Below are 19315 nucleotides of genomic sequence, written 5' to 3'. Positions count from 1 at the left end.
AAATATGGCAGAAGTAAAATTATTATAATAATAAAAGCATTGAAATCAAGCAAATAAATCCTTACATCACAAAGGTATCAGTAAACAAGCAAAGTAAAAACCAACGCAAACGACAACCGGCAAGTAACAGGAAGATAACAGGAAGTAACATAAACAAAAGAACATAAACATGTACACGAATTTATTTTTAAATAAATTTCTAAAAACACAACAATAAACTTCAAAGAATATATATCACAAAGAAATATACAATTGTTTCATCGATTCTTGTAAAATCAGGTACAAATATGATATTGAGATTCAACTAAAGATGATAGAAAAAAAAAAATTTACAGGTACAAGTAGTCTAGAAAAAATCTATTGCTAAGTCAAAACTTCTCATTATGGCACAATTCAATATATTTCAATTTTCAATCATCACTGTAATAAAATCAACAGTCTTAAACTAATGAGTCATTTATAGTTTTAAGAACGGTTTTCATGAGAGGATAGTGTGTTTTCCCGTCACATTCAGCAGCATAATCGTCAGCTACCATTTCCCACACCATAAGTCCTGCAAAACCATTTTGTACAATCCATCTCGTCTGAAATAATATTAAGGCATGTAATTGTAGTATTTTTTTTTTATTTTTTTTAATAGATAACATATTTTAACAAAGTAAATGGTCTTTTGAACGAATGTAAAGCAAGCCTAGGTAACGTGTGCATATTTATATTTACTCCAATGGAGAAATCTTACTGTATATTAAATCACAGAAACGAAGAACTCTAACTCCAACCTTAAATATCATATGTCACAGTGGAAAATCTATTAAACTACCTTCAATGCTACACTTTTCTCATTATCATATGACACCCACTGGTTGCCAAAATATATGTAAGGTACCATCGAAATACTGTCCCAAACACCGGTAGCATTCTTATTCTTCAAAGCGTCACAAGCCTGAAAAACACAGATTAAAATATCATGTATGTAAACTGTGTCATTTGTGTCATGTGTGAAATGTTTTCAAGAAATCTCTGCATGGTTTGACACTAAAATGTAAAAGAAGGAAAGGCTCTAAATATTCAAATCAAATCTAACCCTATCAGATTCACTCATTGTAATTCTTAAAGAGAGATTTTTTTTTACTTCTATACAAAATGAAAATATTTTAACTTACACATGTGTAACCTTTAAAATCACATTCGCCTTTGCCATTAGCTGGGGCATGAAAGCCATGCTCTGAGGATGAGTTTAATCTATACGCGTGGCAGTAGAAAGGAAATCCGACCATCACTTTGTCCTTTCCTATGTAGTTTCCCCAGAATGTCGCCGATTGAACCTAAAATTTACTTTAAAATAAACCGAGCAAAGGGTTTTTTCTTAGAATATCATTGAATCAGTCCGACTTTCGGTTACCATTTTGTAAGAAACCATCGGAACTACTCGCACCATTTCATCTACACTACAAATAGCCAGGAATGCAGACAGAATGATATCATCCCCGAAATGAAACAACCTTAACCAAGTGAAGCGAGTGAAGGAGACAAGAAAATAAGATCTCTCAAGAGCCTAAATCGCTGACCTGGTTTGATAGCTTTTAAAAGTTAAATATATGCAAAACTAAAAATGGTCAAACACCTTTGACCAAATTTGCACAGATGATATTTGACATGATACTGAACATTTTTACTATTAACATTAATCATTCTACTTATGTTAACTGAATAACAGCCAAATTTTTTTTCCACATTTGCGCTAATTATAGATCTTTGAATACTTGATAATTTTTTACAATTTACATTAACTCACCAATCTGCCATTGTTTTCTTTACCACGGGGAAAAAACTTGGAAAAGGGCATTTTGATCCCTATGTTGTTTTCTTAGTAATGGCTGTCATGTTTATTCACAGATAAAAATTCCCAATTTTCATTTTGTTCAGGAATCTCAAAGAAATAATTATGCCAACTTTCAGTCACTTTTGCTTGGTAGTTTTAAAGGAGAAAATTCCTTTTTTTTAAAGAAAGCAACAAATTAAATCAAACGTAGAAAATGGATTATAACTCCTATATCGGTTCATAAATTTTCATGGAAATTGATAGTCAGGTATAAGCATCATGCCGTACATTTTAAGAATTGTCAGAATCTGGCTTAACTTAACAGTTTTGGAGATATTTGCGAAAATATACTGTTTACCTTCTATATTCTATTTAGAAATGACGGTCATGTTTTGGTTTTTTTTACGGATCAAAAAAACCTTTAGGTCATTTTGTGTAGGATACACTAAGAAATAATTTACCAAGTTTGTTTTATAGATTTTTGAAAATAATAACATCAAAAATAACAAAAAAAAAAACAACTCCTAAAAAAATTACCTCTTACATCATTGGATTGATTTTCATGAGCTTTTATTCTTCATGTCAAAATTTGACAAAACCTCTCAGTTTTTGAGATATTTTGCAAACATATACAGTTTGGCCCCTATGTTCCCTTTTTGGTAATGGCTGCCATTTTTTACGGATAAAAAAAACATACTTGTATGCAGGATACATTAGAAAAAAATCAAACAAAGCTTTATTCAGATTGGTCCAGTAGTTTCAGATACGAAGACTTTTGAAAACACCAAAAATTTAAAAAAAAAAAAAAAAAACAACGAAAAAGGGCAATCGTCCTTAATCGGTCAATAGATATTCACGAAAATTTGTACACAAATAGATCTGAACATACTAAATACTATAAAAGTTTACCCTTATCAAAATTTGGATAATCATTACGATTTTGGAAATGTTTGCAAATAAACTACTGTTTGGCCCGTATTTTTAATATCAGTGGCCAAGTTTTTTTTTTCAAGGATGAAAAAACCCAACAGTCATTTGTCCATAAGAAACTATCGTGCATGGTTTCGTCCCGAACGGTCAATTAGTTTCAGAGGAGAAGATTTTTGAAAATGTGTCGAGGGCACAAGGTGATGGTTAAAGTTCAGGTGGCCTTCGCAATTTGAGCGAAAAACGTCAAAAATGACACTTTCAAGGCCAAAACTCCAAGAAGGGTCAACAGATTTTTCTAAAATTTGCACCAAAAATAGATATCGAAATACTACATTTTATCAATTTATGTTAACCATCTATCTGGTATTGTTTTCTCAATAACATGCAAGTCTCAATAACTCCAAGAATAAGATACTGATATCCCCGAAATTTGCACCATTGCTGGATCTTGTCTTCATATTGATTATGCACTTTGAATCGTGCAATAAATAGCCAGAAACTACTAAAAAAGGTAAAATCGGCATAAAAAGACCAATAACTCCAAAATCGGTAAATCAATTATCTTGAAATTTTCAGGGAAGATAGACCTCTTAAACCCATCTCAGATTTCTGTTATGACTTTTTATTTATAAACGAAAATTTATGGTGATACTCCTCTATTCTTTCAGTAATACCGGCGACGGTTTTGTCGAGGGATCATAACAGATACAATTTGGGGAGTAGACATGCAAGGATGATTGTCACAAAGTTTCATTAAATCATCAAATTATCAAGTTCTGTTAAGCGGTTTCAGAACAGAAGATTGTTTTTAGAAAAGTTAACAACGGAAGACGAGTGATGACCTAAGCTTACGTGGCCTCTTAAGCAAGGTAAGCTGAAAGGAATAATAAACAAATATAACTAGTTCAGTCGATTTATTTTTTTTAACTTTGGAATCGACTCAGAAGCCAGACGGATTCATTCACCCTGTACACCAAGGTAATTCGTTGGCTTGGTTAGTTTAGTTTAGGTAAAAAAAACTATTGATAGCCCGAAGACCAATCTAGGTGGACAAATCATCTATGTCAAAAAGTTATTTACATCTAGGCATTCCCTGTTTCCGATTCTATATATTACGGGTCGATTCTAAAATTGTGTTTATTTATTGTTTGAATAATAATTATATACCAATGAGGAACCATTGTGTTCAGGAAAGAGGGGTGAGTTATAATCCACTTCGTTGTCCCATGGTCCGTGGTAATCATACCCCATCAGATTCACAAAATCTACTGCTCTGAAATAGGTTGTGTTGGTTTCACAAACATATGGAAATATTCATGCAAATTAATTGAGATGACCATAAGCAAGAACATATTTAACTTTAGAAAAAATGAAACCATCTGTAGGTAAGTTTCACGAAAACATTCCAATTATATATATTATAGAGTTACACAATATAACGTCGTACACTTTGTATCGATATCAAATCAACAAGAAACTACAAGGAAAAGGGATGAAAGAGGAATCAAGAGAACCAAGGTTATAGCGGTAATCAAAAGAATGCAATCCAGGGACAAAGACCAGACATGGAAAACGGACATACACAACAAAGAACATAAGATAAGTTAAATCATACATACAAAGTAACAAAAGCAAATGAGCAACTCGGACTCCACTAAAAACTGGGAGCATGAACCAGGTGCATGAATTATGAATTATGAAAAGTTATTTTTAATATATTTCAGGGATGACTTTTATATTTTTCGGTCAATAAGGAAATAACCTTAATCACGTGGTGCACACTAAATGACCGGCCTGCGTAGCAGGTTATTTTCGATTGTGTACCTCGGGCTTTGAGATTATATAATCAAATGACCGAAAAAATATAACAGTCATTCCTTATAATTTAATTTTAGTATCTACATTTAAGCAGTACATCAGCAAAAAAGTCAAATTATAAAATAATAAGATGCTATTGTTGACAGCATAAAATACATTGACACTTACTTTTTGATAAAACTATATTCATAAATTCTGTCAGCCATTGATTTTCCGCTACATACAGCGGCTGATAGTAAGTACCGAGGCCTTCCAGATTTTCTTGCGTCAATTTCAAAGGCCTTCCTCAGCTCCTATAACAACAAAGCACCAATAAGTGAGTGTTGCAAACTTTTAAACAGTATAAACAAAACCTACAAAAATCAAAAACAAAACGAACCTCAAATAAAACCAAAAACACACAACCAACAATCAAAACGAACCTCGAATAAAACCAAAAACATAAAACCAACAAACAAAACAAACCTCGAATAAAACCAAAAACACAAAACCAAGCTACACAATGCCAGAACAAAAACGAAACAAAACGTTAAGAACAAAAACAGTAAAGTTAAATTCATATAAAAATGTGCAGATCGTTTATGAATAAGATAATTGTGTGCATTATCAAGAAGTACCGGGAAAAAATATCAAATTAAAATGAGAAAATGAGACCTATCACGGGTAACAAGATCTAGGAATATTGACTGATACGATTTGTGAACAAATGGAAATAATCATAGTAGGAAGATTTTTTGTTTGGTTCATAGGAAGTTTTTATTTTTTGGTTCATAGGAGTTGTGTTTGGTTCATAGGAGTTGTGTTTGGTTCATAGGAGTAGTCCTACCATTAGTGCGATAGACTCGGATGTAACATACCATTAGGACTATACTGAAGTTGTGAACCTGACCAATAGGTTTATGCATATCAGGCCAGCCAGGGAACTCCCAATCTAAATCAACACCATCAAAATCATACTTCTTCATAAAGTGAACAACACTGGTGACAAATCTAGAAAACATATATATAGATAAAGAAAAAGAAATCTTTGTCCAAAGTTTACTTGATCTAAGTGATATATACATATATATGTTTAGTCAAATAATGACTGACACTTCACCTAGTCACAGGTATTGCAAATATGTTATGCCATTAAAATTTTGCTGAACCCAATGACAGGGGCTTGTATCCCCTTTCTAAAATAAAATGAAACCCAGCTAATTTATATATTACTGAATACTAGATGGGCTGCATATTTGATAGTAAGAAAAAAGCCCTGTGCCCAGGGACTCGTGATTAAATTCAAGTTTTATACTGGTACAAGTTAAAGATTTCCCACCTTAACTAAATGTTGCTAAACAAATCACGAGTTGACTGAATAACATAATACTCACTCTGAAGTGTTTTTCATGCTTTCCATGACCGGGTCAAATTTACCACCGTTTGACGCCATTATTGTTAATTTAGGATTTATTTTACGTATCACCGGTATAGCCCTCCGGAATATATCGCCATGTGCCTGAGTGGCCGGAACTATTCTATTATGTCCATCTATCCATGTCGGAATAAAAATGAGATGGGAACAGAGATTTGGATTCAGCCCTAGTGGGATGGGATGCTCAGCTGTTGTATTCAGTTTCGTTGACATTGGATAGTAACAAACAGTCTTAAATGAACTGTTTGGCTCTGAACTTGGCAAGTGTATATCTACAATTGGAAAAACTATCAAATTATATTTTTAAATATTTTGTTAATTGTCTACCAATACTATAAATCACATACATAAACGTTGTGAGTCTTTTCCGGTGTATAGTATATAGACATTTCCAAACAAAAATAAATAAAACCCATTATTGAACATTTTCTATAGGTGAGAATCTACCATCGCGTCTTGGGATAAAAAAAAACGATAAAAGTGCTACTGGAAAAAGTTTTCTACAATAAAGCAACTATTTTCTTCGAAGCTTCCGTTTTCGGTACGTCGTAATTGAAACTGAAGAAAACATGAAAAAAAGTCATTCGGACGGCGTAACAAAAAATATCAAAATTGTGTGACAGACGCAGTTGTGTTACTGACTGTTTAAACAAAAGAAGCACCACACGAGCTGCTACATTTATCTATTTCGATCATAACAAGCAGTCTCTGGTGTAATTAACTTTAGGCTGCAATACTCCAATGTGTGAACGGAGGCTCTAGCTCATTTTAATTGTATTTCATCTTCGTCCTTCCTTGTTTACATTTTAAAGTTTGTTTACCTGTTTCTGCATGGTTTGAAATCAGACATTTGGCTACAAGAATCACTAAAACAGTCGTAAGCATGCTAAAGACCTGTAATTATAATAATTATAATAAATGATAATAATAAACAAACATACAAACTAATCAGCAAATAGGCTTGAATTATGTTAAAAGGAAATAATGCATAAAATGAACGTTAAGGTTGATTTAACCTCTACTCAAACTTACAACACAGTTTCAGTTGAGGTCTATTTTTAAATCACGAACAAAACCAATCGATTCGGTTCATAAATAAAATATGAATGTGTGGAGTTTTTCGATATGTGATAAAAAAAAGTTTTATTATTATTCCATGGTGTAAAATAGCATCATAAACATTCCTTACCTTCATATGGTATTCATTTACAAATCTACCCGAAATTGGCAGTTGGTTTGACGACAAAAGGCTGAGTTCAATTTGTCGTTAGACTTAACATATACACCTAGGTAAGGCCGGACGAACCCGACAATGTTTCCGAGTGTAACAGTGAAGGCAAGAATAATAAATCCAAATAAGGGTTGAATTATTTCATCCTTGATACTGATTTCCTGACACACTACTAAAACAAAATACAATGTCTAAAATCGACTTGAATGGGATATTTAAGTGAGTGTAATGATTATACAATAAGCGCTTATGCAGAGACCATGTTACTTTGATAACTTGATTGCTTAATGGGACAGTGATATTTCATGATACGTTGGTAATGTCTCGAGTCGTAAAGACGATGATATTATCAACATTCATGCAAAATTATTTCCAATGCAGACGTAAACGATAGCATTATCAACGTTGATGCAATATATTTTCCAAAACGACGTAAACAATATCATTATCAACGCTCATGCAATTTAATTTCCAATGGAGAGGTTAACGATGGCATTATCAACGTTGATACCATATATTTGTAAAGGATACGTAAACAATAGCATTATCAACATAGATGAAAAATAATTTCCAAATGAGACGTTAACGGTGAAATTATAAACGTTGATGCCATATAATTTTCAAAGGAGACGTAAACGATTGATATCAAAATTACTGGAATATAATTTTCCAAGAAGATGTAAAATGGGGGCATAATCAATGTTGATTGAATACCATTCCCAAAGGACAGTCAAATCATCGGTGATGTCATGTACATAAACAACTATATTGTATTTATAAGGCCATAACCATGCACTATAAATGGGTATGTGCTAAAAAAAAGTATTGTTCTTATTGAAGATTCTGAATCAGGCATTACAGCGTGGTATCCGGGCATTAACATGCAGTTATGTCCGCTTGACATTTAAATAAACGAATATTAATGAAAAAAACATGACCATATTTTAACCAATAAGAATTGTAGCAAATTCTTCTCTGATATGATATGAAACTTACTATTTTCACTCATGTAACTCGTGATGCTATGATACATAGTCACACAAAAAAGAAAGCAACATTTTTCAAAGATTATAACCAAGGTTATAGCGATAATCAAAAGAATGCAATCCAGGGACAAAGACCAGACATGGAAAACAGACATACACAACAAAGAACATAAAGTAACTAAAATCATACATACAAAATAACAAAAGCAAATGAGCAACTCAGACTCCACTAAAAACTGGGAGCATGGACCAGGCGCATCGGTAGGGTAAGCGTTCTCTGCTTTTCTAGAAACATCCGCCGAGTTGGTCATAAAAAGTCAAGTCCGAGGAAGACAGACGAGGAAAGGAAAACTATGGCCCGTCGAATAAATCAGTTTTCATGGTGCAGATGCATACACCATAACGATCCACGAGTTCATGATGACGACCATAAAACTTCTGTAGTGATGACTTCAATCTTGTAGCAACTTCACGCTGTTCCAGAAGCCTATTTGTTAGAGTTCTAGCGCGATTCAAAAAGTCTGCGTAGTTTCGGCAAGCTCTGGCATAACGTATCAGTTGTGATATGAACACTCCATACGAAGGTGCTGAAGGGATGTTGCCACAGATGAAAAGAAAGTTGACATTTTTTAATGAAAAGTCATCATGTTTATCGTAATGTTTGGTCAATAGTTTTCCTTTACCATCGATTTCTAAGTGTAGGACCAGATATTAGGCTGACTTCACAGTGTCCGTAGTATCCTTTATCTCAAGTTCTTTGGGGATAGATGCGATGTATCAAATCCCCGAAATTAGGATTGTTTAAAGATAATACGTCGTCTATATAGCGAAAACTGAGATTAAAGGATCTAGCTAAACGATATTCTTTCTTTCAGATCAAATCAGCTATAAAGTCAGCCTCATAAGAGTGAAGGAAAAGGTCGGCAAGTAAAGGAGCACAATTTGTTCCCATTGGAATGCCGACCGTTTGTTGAAAAACATGTCCACCACACTGGACAAATATGTTGTCGATTAAAAATTCCAGCATTTTGTAAACATCTTCCTTTGTATATTTGGAAGATGATTTGGAATTACTTCTTACAAAGTATGAGAAATCTCTACCAAGAACTGTATATTTGCATCTCAATGTACCATCTTTTTTGGAAAAGCAACGATATATAATGTTTTGAAGTCGGGATTTTAACTTATTATGGGGAATAGAAGTATACAGTGTTGAAAAATCATGCTATTATATTCAGATAATAGTCTTGAACTGATTGTCTCCAAAAGACCTTTCGAATTTTTAAGGATCCACATTGAATTAATACCACTAGGGGAGTAAGAAGTATTGTGGTAGGACTGTAGACCCTCTTTGACAGTTGTGAGTATAGAAGTTAAAATTTTTGAAAGAAGCATCAAAATAGGAATATTAGTAACTGTGAATATTTGATGTACATGTAGTTACTCATGCCGGCAACGCTTGCTGTATCGTGTTTTTATTAACACTTGCGTTCTATGGAGTTTATGTTTTTGTGCTCATATATTTCTTATCTAAGTAAATAAAACAAAATCAAGAATACAGAAAACGGGAATAAAAACTACAGAGCAAATGACAATTAAGGTAAGGATACAGAAAAGAAACACCTTTGAATATAGAGTAAGCAACTGGTCCAGACTTACACCAACACACAAAACGAGTGCAAATGAAAAACACATATGTACGCTGACAGGAAGCGTCTCTGAATATTATTTATTTCAATGCTTCATTCATTGTTTATTAAACAAGGTAGCTACCATTTATTGATGTAGATGTTATGACACACTGCAGTAGTAAGAACACACTGGTGATGAATTTGAATTTTGTGTATACTTTTTGTATATACATAAACTTTACATTTTAATCTTGAACTTCTTAAGCATTTAGTTCTAATGCTGTCGATTTGAGGTTAATGCGTGATACATGTGTAGAATACCTAAATTTGCAATATTAATATGACTTATTTTCTTCTTATTTGGAAACGCCGATGCGTGGCAATTAATCTTGTTATTTTCGGTATTACATGTACATGTATGCCACTGTAACTTTGTTTAAAAAGTACATGTACATTCATTTGTGTCGAAGAAATAATAACGAAGCAAAGAGGACGTGTGAAAACCAACACATATCATTTCAAATCTATATTAATTCAAGTAACAAAAATATCGGGAAATATCTTATAAGATTGTTTTAATATTTAACCATTAATTAAATTAGTCCTGTAAAAAGGTTATTGCGGAACAATTTATCACAATAAAATACATGCAAATATAAACAAAAATAAACTAACATTTAGAACTTGTAATTTACTAAGTCAACAGAAAACTAATTACTGTATTGCACTATCCAAACTTTCCATGTTTCACGAGTCGCTCTAATAAAAGCATTGGTTTTAAACAAATGAGTCATTTATAATTATGAGCCAAAATTGTTTATTTTGGCATTATGATACAATTCAATACATTTCATTTTCAATCGTCACTGTAATTAAATCATCAATCTTAAACTAACGAATCATTTATAGTTTTAAGAACGGTTTTCATGAGAGGATAGTGTGTTTTCCCGTCACATTCAGCAGCATAATCGTCAGCTTTCATTTCCCACACCATAAGTCCTGCAAAACCATGGTGTACTATCCATCTTGTCTGAAATAATATAATTGCCTGTAGTGGCAGAATTATTTTTTTATGCAAACCAAATACTAAGACAATCTTAGTGTAGCAATTCTAAAAGACTCGCCAGTGTCTCCATCGTTAAATGTTAGTATATGTAAGAAACAGGCAGTGGGTGAATCATGGTATGAAACCCATCATTTTGAAAGTGTAATTTGACTACATATATTTGCACCATCAGAATCAAGGAAAAAAGACAATTTTTTTCCATATCATTTTGGCAAATTGAGTTTTAATTTTAATGAAATGCACTGAAAATGAACATTTCAAGGGCAGATAACTCTGTCAAAAACCTATTTTTCTCTTACATTTTATTAAAAAAAATTCTGAACAAAGCCAGTGATGCAGAGATCAAGTAATGGTCTTTTCAAATAGAGAAAGTATCCTTGAAGGATATTACCTTGTCAGATCGGTGGGTGTTTCAAACGCATGTTTTTTACTTTTCCCAATTCGCCTGACACAAACACTTTCACATAATAGGTACAATGTGTGTATTTACTTCCATGACCATATAGTTATTGATAACTCAGTAAGTAGTACAATGATGTTTACTTCGTGGTATAATAAGTTATAGTTATATGTTTGGTTACTACTGAGATCATTTTAATTAGTTTATTATCAGGTATTGTGAAGTTCTTCCATGGGGGGATTAGTTCAGCATTTCTTGAAAACCAGAAAAACCTTAACACTGTAAAGTACAAAATTTCTGTATAACATTCACTCTGGAATCAAAATATAGAAAAAGGGATTTTTTATCCCAACGCGGTAATCTCATTGCAGATCAAACCATGGAAACGAAGGATAATATTTACCCCCAACCTGAAATACTTTATGCGCATAATCTATCGAAATACCTTTAACGCGACACTTTTCTCATTTTCATATGACACCCACTGGTTGCCATAGTAAATGTAAGGTACCATAGAAATGCTATCCCAAAAAAATGTAGCATTCTTTTTCTTCAAAGCGTCACAAGCCTGAAAATAAAGAATTGTATAACAGTACGTAAACTATTCCTTCACATAGGAAATAATCTATTTTTTTTAATATGGTTTTAAATTTCAATACAGAAGAAATGAGACATGAGACTCATTACAGATTTTTCTATCATATACCTCTTTTTAAATACTTACAAATTAAAAATATCATGAAATGTCAGTATATCTTACACACGTGTAACCTTTAGAATCACATTCGCCTTTGCCGTTAGCTGGTGCATGAAAGTCGTGCTCTGAAGATGAATTTAATCTGAAGGCACGACAGTAAAATGGGATTCCGACCATCACCTTGGCCTTTCCTATGTAGTTCCCCCAGAATGATGCTGATTCAACCTGAAAAATGAGTGAAGTAGTTTCCCCAGAATGTCACTAAACCAGTCTGATTTTCGGTCGTCATATTGTTAGGCACAATTGGAACACTCGTGTCATTTGAGCTACACGAAAAAAAAAACACAGGTGCAGAAAGAAGTCATTCGTATCCAAGGCAAAATGAACTACACTGTAGCTTCCCACAAGTGGCATGAATAGAGTAGCAGAGAGATATTAAGTATAAGTATATGTAGCGTAAAACACAATAATTAGTCCAGTTGAAAAATATTCATGAATCGATTCGGAAATAAATCTGGACAGATTCTTACGCCCGCCATTTTCTTACAAAACAACTGGAAAAGCTGGATTTTCAGGTTATCTTTTAACAGTATTTCTGGAAATGTAACTATTTACAGTCGCTTGACTGGGCGGAAAATCATATACGTAAAAAAGGATATGATTTATAATTGGCATACCAATGTCAATGTTTCTGGATTTATTTACATTCGATTCAGACTTTAGCTTTTCTGTTTTCGTTTTTTTTTTAATTTATATACATGTGCATGTATGATTTACCAATGAGGAGCCATTCCGTTCAGGATAGAGCGGTGAGTTATAATCCACCTCGTTGTCCCACGGTCCATGGTAATCATAGCCCATCATATTCACAAAATCTACAGCTCTGAAATATAGGTTTTGTTGGTTTCAAAAATAGATGTAAATATTCATCAAATTTCATTGAGATTTCATGATGTTGAAGTATTAAGTGCTGTTTTCTGTAAGAATTCAGGTAGTGGGTGAAACATGGTTAAAAAAACACACAAGTATTTCCATGAAATCTTCTTTCAAATGTTATCTAAAATGGAGAAATGGTATTTATTTCTTTTTAAAGTTATTTGAAATGTTTGTTTTTACATAAACATCTTCCGTATGTGACGGTAAGTGTCAATAGGGACTAATCTTCCACATGAACTGTTCCAAAGGTTAACAGGTATGCACGATTCATTTTCTTTTTTTTTTTTTCATTTTGCCCGATTCTTACCGATTCAAACATTTATAAGAATGGAACCAACTGAAGAAAAAATTCTATAAAAAAAGTTTAAAAAGTAAAAAAATTACATGAGTTACACAATATAATGCACAGAATGAATGACAAATAATCAATTTTGCACAAGAAAAACTGAGGAAACAGTCGACTCAGGTAAATGTATATACATATATTGTGATAACAAAATGCTGAAAATAGCCATTCACTTACTTTTTTATATAACCATATTCATAAATTCTGTCGGCCATTGATTTGCTGCTACATACAGCGGCTGATAGTAAGTACCGAGGCCTACTGGATTTCCGAGCGTCAATCTCAAAGGCTTTCCTCAGCTCCTGTAACAAACAAAGCACTGTTTAGAACTTCCAAAAGCAAACAGACGAGCCACAACAAGCACAAAACCAAACATGCGAACAAAAAACGATCAAACTAACAAGCAACAAAAAACGTACGAACAGAAAACCAATCTTTAATTCTAGAGTCAATAACAACAACACAAAAAGTATATGACAAAAGATATGAAGTAAAGAGTACTATCAAAAGTCATAACATAAAGTATAAAAATGTGCTTTTTATATGTCCATTGGAGATCACCTTTAATTTCTCGTCAGGATTTCATTGATTCCTATATGCTAGAGTTGACCTGCTGACAACTCAAGAATGATTTATGACCATTTGTGTCAGGGTCGAGAACAATTCCTAACGATTCTTTATCAGAGCGATTTATCATAACTTGTGTCGAAGTATAGAATATTTACTGACGGTTCTAGGGCAGAGCTACTTATGACCACTTGTCCTGCCCTTTTATTTCAAATTATTTCTTAGTCCCATTCCTTGATAAAAATCAAGTGGTACCTCCCATGCATGTACCAGTTTTGATATTTCAAGCGTTGAGCAGTATTACGATAATACAGCATATAGGTTAGTACTGATCCAAAGTGTACCATTATAGATAGGAAAATGTGTGTCCCTTGAGGAAGAAATACATGTATACATGATAAAGGAACCGGTAAGCATACATACATGTATGCATATAATAAAGGTATCGGTAAACATACATATGTACATTATAATGGTACCGGTAAACAAAACATATGTACATTATAATGGTACCGGTAAACAAAACATATGTACATTATAATGGTACCGGTAAACAAAACATATGCACATTATAATGGTACCGGTAAACATACATATTACATAACAGAGGTACTGGTAAAGATAAATGTGTACATAATAAAATATCCGGTAAACATACATTTACCAAATCAGTATGAGAGAAACATACATGTACGAAAATCGTGATTTAAACAGACATTCTGGAAGCAATAGAACCTGTCATATCGGATTTTTTTTTATAATTAGTGCATAGATACTAGCATTTTTTGTATTAATAGGAAGTAAGAAGCATTTTTGAAATTGGTTCATTTGCGTAGTCATACCCGAAGGAACCATTCATAATAACGATATACAACATACTACTGACGACCTGGATGTGGACTACCATTAATAGTATCGATGACCCAAATGTAGTATCGTTGATCCGGAAGTACAAATAATCTAACATACCATTAGGACTATACTGAAGTTGTGAACCTGACCAATAGGTTTATGCATATCAGGCCAGCCAGGGAACTCCCAATCTAAATCAACACCATCAAAATCATACTTCTTCATAAAGTGAACAACACTGTCGACAAATCTAGAAGGAAAATATGAATATAAATATAGAGAATAAAGGATTTTACTTATGTCTGTCAAAACGACGACAATATTAAGGACTACATAGATACATGTAAATGATGATAGTGAGAACATGGTTTTTTTTTAAAATACTCTAGTGAACAATACGATAGACATTGTTTGACTAAATAGCTGCAAAATCAAACGGTGATACGGTGATGGTACCAAGATCAGTCATTGCATTACATACGCGTGCTTATCCCATAATCTTTTGGTTGAACATAATAGTATCAATATAAATGTAATATTGTGATAAAATTCCAAGTGTTAACTTTATACATTATACTCACTGTGATGTGTTTTTCATGCTCTCCATGACCGGATCAAATTTACCTTGGTTTGATGTCATTATTGTTAATTTAGGATTTATTTTACGTATCACCGGTATAGCCCTCCGGTACATATCGCCATGTGCCTGAGTAGCCGGAACTATTCTATTATGTCCATCTATCCATGTTGGGATAAACAAGAGATGGGAACAAAGATTCGGATTCAGCCCCGGTGGAATGGGATGCTCCGCTGTTGTATTTAGCTTCAATGACAATGGATAGTAACATACTGTCTTAAACGCTGTGTTGGACTCTGAACTTCGCAAGGGTATATCTACAACAGAAAGACAACTCAAAGTGTTGCCCTACGTGTTTTATGGGTACTTTGGCGGAAGGATGGAAAGCATGACCATAATATACATTTACCTCCAACTTTGCAAGGTTACACCATAATTAATGGAAATACAGATTAGTTTCAATTGCTTAAATGTTACGACAAACGTGATGACTTTTCATTCAGAATTGTCAACTTTCCTTTCATCTGTGGCAACATCCCTTCAGCTCGTGTGTATGGAGTTTTCATATCGCAACTCATACGTTATGCCAGAGCTTGCCGTAACTACGCAGACTTTTTGTATCGCGCTAGACTTCTTACAGTTAGGCTTCTGGAACAGGGCTATGTTGAAGTTTTATGATCGCCATCATGAACTCGTGGATCGTGTATCCATCGCACCATGAAAACTGATTTTGTTCACCGTGTCATAGTTTTCCTTTCCTCTTTTTTCTATTCCGGACTTGACTTATCGCACCATGAAAACTGATTTTGTTCACCGTGTCTTAGTTTTCCTTTCCTCTATACCGGACTGGACTTTTTATGAGCAACTCCGCGGGTATTTCTAGAAAAGCAGACGACGCTTACCCTACCGGTGCACCTGGTCCATGCTCCCAGTTTTGAGTGCAGTTCGAGTTGCTCATTTGCTTTTGTTACTTTGTATGTATTATTTTAGTTACATGTACTTGATGTTCTTTGTTGTGTATGTCTGTTTTTCATGTTTGGTCTTTGTTCCTGGATTGCTTTCTGTTGATTTCCGCTAGGACCTTGGTTCCCTTGATTCCTCTCTCATGCTACAGCACAAACGCTTCAAATATATGCGCATAAGGTCACGGTCATAGTGAGGGAGTGGATATATTGAAATCAATACAATGTATAATTTGAAGTGGACTAATTCTTGTATCACCTTCTATCAGGAAAAAAAGTTTAAAAAACGACTTGCCTTTTAAATTACAATACACCTACGATGTAGTTAAAGGAATGTCCAGTTCCTTTTAGTTTTTTCTATAACATCGAAATTTGTTTACCTGTTTCTGCATGATTGGAAATCAGACAGTGGGTTACCAGAATCACTAAAATAATCGACAGCATATTCAACCCCTGTAATCATAATCAATAATTCATAATGAACAAACATACATGTACATACAATTATTTAAATCGGCAAATGGGTATGCCTTCTGTAGAAAGGGAAATGTGTAAACTGAATTAAATGTCCTAAACTAAAGTTTACTGATATCTATTTATAAATCGCGAGCAAAACAAATCGATGTAGTGATCATATGACCAGAAATGTAAATACATGTATGTTACATTTGTATGTGCAGTTGATCGATATGTGATGAAAATACTTGTAAAATATGGTATTTTTCACTGTTTTAGATTGAGCATTCTTTACCTTTATCTGGCATTTATTTTACAGGCAGCTGGTGTGAGGTTCAATTTGTCGTAAGGCTTATTATACACACCTAGGTAAGACGGGAATCACCCGGTTATGTTTCCGAATGGAGAGAGTATGAACCAAAAGATAATGCAACTAAGTAGGATACATGTATCTCATGTATAACTACTTGTGCCGACAACGCAGGTGATTGAATTTTAACTCGTGCTAATATCCATGTGTTCTACGGTAGCCGTGAGAAGTGTTGACAAAATTCAAGCTCACCAAATAATACTGATAATCGATGCCAAGTGACAAAGACAGAACAAATGAGGAATGAAAACCGAAATTTTAAGAAGATATACAGAAAAGGAACACATTCAGATTACAGCTTGCAACTGGACTGGACTTACCAAATACCAAACACAATTAGCTGATGCAAAGGAAACTTTCAAGGTACACTGAAAGGAAAAGGTCTAAATATTTTTGGAAACGCCAATCTTGTATCCGTTTTTTTTTTGTAGGAAAAAAACTGAAAGCGTAACGAGCATGGAATCATAAGAAGTAGTCATGTTTCTTAATTGTTTACCTTCTCAGTCAACAACAAAAACAATAACTGTTACAGACATCAATGCCATTTATTTATTCGCATTCTACTTTAACATGTTACACTTTAACTAAACTGTTTATTGTTATTTGCAACAGATGTTCCTTAGTTACTGTGACTGTGATTCATCTATCATTTTACGTAAATAACCATTAGTATGAAAGGCTTTCAAATCGTCGTACCCTCCGACAGTCTGCCCGTTCACAAATATCCGAGGTACCTTAAAAGAATAAATCAGAGTACTTCATATGCATCGATTTAATAGCATTAATCAAAAGAATTTCAAAAGGTTCACGGGCATGTAACATGAGTGCTGAATGAAAAATATGAAAATATAATTAAGGCGATTTTTTCCTGACCTGTACAGAAATGTGTACATGACTTCGTTTATTCCCTACTTGCGGAGCTCGGGATGCAGCCATATTTTATCCTGTCCCGTAAGAGCAGGTATAATTTCGAAGACTCTAATCGATGTTCTGATTCGGGTGCAGAAAAAAGAGGTAACTCGAATGAAAATGGCATCCCCAGCAGACAAACACAACGGTGTTTCTAAAATTTACAGGATGTTTCATTTTGTTGGTAGGTTACACAAGGATGATTTTCATTTGTATCCCGGGTAAAGAAAATTTATGGCAGTGTCAGTAGAACGAGAAATTCCCTTTTGACTTTCGAGATTTTCTAAAGTATCGTCGATATCGGATGGAAAACCTTATGTGTTCCGAACAGACACCTGCCCCAAAGGGGGATAAATGTTGACAAAATGTTGGTCCGCTAGTCGGGAATAGAAACAAACTAGCAATTTAACCTACATGTAAATGTGATCTATACAGGTTTATTTATACTATTAATCTCACCGTTCGTTGTCCAGTTTTTCTCTGTAAATAAGTTTGAATGGCTTGGTTGTCCCGATGTCGCTCTATTTCCATATATTCGACATCGTCGGAACTAACGACTCCTCTATCGATATAAAACTTCTTCAAAAGCTCCTTAGCTGCTTTACAGAATGGACATGTTGACTTTGAAAACATCATTATCTTCTTTTTATGGATTTTAGTTTCAACTAAAACTTTAACTGACATTTCGGAATAAAAAGAAGTGTGTCCCAAAACAGAATTTCATGTGAAGTGAAGTTTTAAATACCAAGTACAAAAATTACAGGTCTCTCAGACCTTTTAAATCCGACAATGGATATATTTTTATAAGTTAAAGACAGAAAGAAAATCTATTTGGGTGAAACGCATATTGTATTTAAAGATCTTTAATGGGTCTTTGTTCCTATCATTTAAAAACTTGTTTCGAATATGTACGGCAACAATATTTGAGTGTAACTGTGACCACGATCTGATAATCGCGCAAGCTCCAGTTAACGGTCTTGTATTTCCTCTAGTTCTATATTCTGACATTGCCCGACTCAACCGAATTTGAGGGACGTTTTATATAGTACATGTGCATAATTTATATTAAACAATGAAATGCCAAAAATATATACAAGTAGCCGCAGATCATTGTCTTCTATAGGAGAGAGAGGTTTGAATTTTTTAAGGAGATTTTTTTTGTTGCACAAGCGAGCAAATTATTGCTTTTTAATTGCAGCAGCTGGAGTTACATGTAAGTTTAATGTGAACATTTATACTGTAATTAATGGAGAAAATGTTTGTATATTTTTTATGTCTATGACTGAGCAAATTTTTGTTTTAAAAACAGGCCTCTTGATGATAAATTGATTGGTGCGTAAGTGGT

At 33.7% G+C, this 19315-nt stretch overlaps 3 protein-coding genes and 1 long non-coding RNA gene across 8 annotated transcripts; 1 reads left to right on the top strand and 3 right to left on the bottom strand.

Moving 5' to 3' along the window:
* Positions 1-166: 166 nt before the first annotated feature.
* Positions 167-7331, bottom strand: LOC148603252 (acidic mammalian chitinase-like). Of its 4 annotated transcripts, none has more exons than XM_088552829.1 (9): positions 7174-7331; positions 6806-6878; positions 5944-6256; positions 5428-5560; positions 4739-4863; positions 3920-4025; positions 1164-1325; positions 821-943; positions 167-584 (listed from the first exon to the last, which is right to left on the bottom strand). In XM_088552829.1, exons 1-9 carry the CDS (start codon positions 7177-7179, stop codon positions 441-443), a joined length of 1185 nt encoding a protein of 394 aa, XP_088408955.1. In that variant the 5' UTR covers positions 7180-7331; the 3' UTR covers positions 167-440. The 4 variants fall into 4 exon arrangements, with proteins under 4 accessions (XP_088408955.1, XP_088408956.1, XP_088408959.1 ...); XM_088552830.1 differs by lacking the exon at positions 7174-7331 and adding an exon at positions 7017-7038; XM_088552833.1 differs by lacking the exon at positions 1164-1325.
* Positions 7332-10345: 3014 nt separating this feature from the next.
* LOC148603251 (chitotriosidase-1-like) lies at positions 10346-17346 on the bottom strand. Of its 2 annotated transcripts, none has more exons than XM_088552836.1 (9): positions 17057-17346; positions 16616-16688; positions 15278-15590; positions 14814-14946; positions 13455-13579; positions 12773-12878; positions 12059-12220; positions 11744-11866; positions 10346-10862 (listed from the first exon to the last, which is right to left on the bottom strand). In XM_088552836.1, the coding sequence occupies exons 2-9, from the start codon at positions 16677-16679 to the stop codon at positions 10719-10721; spliced, it is 1170 nt and encodes a 389-aa protein (XP_088408962.1). In that variant the 5' UTR covers positions 16680-16688; positions 17057-17346; the 3' UTR covers positions 10346-10718. The 2 variants fall into 2 exon arrangements, with proteins under 2 accessions (XP_088408962.1, XP_088408961.1); XM_088552835.1 differs by having other exon boundaries at positions 16987-17088.
* LOC148603250 (uncharacterized) lies at positions 16847-17650 on the top strand. The gene is made up of 2 exons (XR_015916612.1): positions 16847-16892; positions 17011-17650. It is a non-coding gene; the product is annotated as an uncharacterized LOC148603250 (long non-coding RNA).
* LOC148603249 (uncharacterized) lies at positions 17586-18768 on the bottom strand. The gene is made up of 2 exons (XM_088552849.1): positions 18430-18768; positions 17586-17795 (listed from the first exon to the last, which is right to left on the bottom strand). The coding sequence occupies exons 1-2, from the start codon at positions 18652-18654 to the stop codon at positions 17685-17687; spliced, it is 336 nt and encodes a 111-aa protein (XP_088408975.1). The 5' UTR covers positions 18655-18768; the 3' UTR covers positions 17586-17684.
* Between the last annotated feature and the right edge of the window lie 547 nt (positions 18769-19315).

This window comes from Perna viridis, chromosome 11, assembly GCF_037379345.1.
Source record: "Perna viridis isolate PV_CMFRI_1.1 ecotype Kerala chromosome 11, ASM3737934v1, whole genome shotgun sequence".
Classification (NCBI taxonomy): Eukaryota; Metazoa; Mollusca; class Bivalvia; order Mytilida; family Mytilidae; genus Perna; species Perna viridis.
This window is presented reverse-complemented; position numbering and strand designations above follow the sequence as displayed.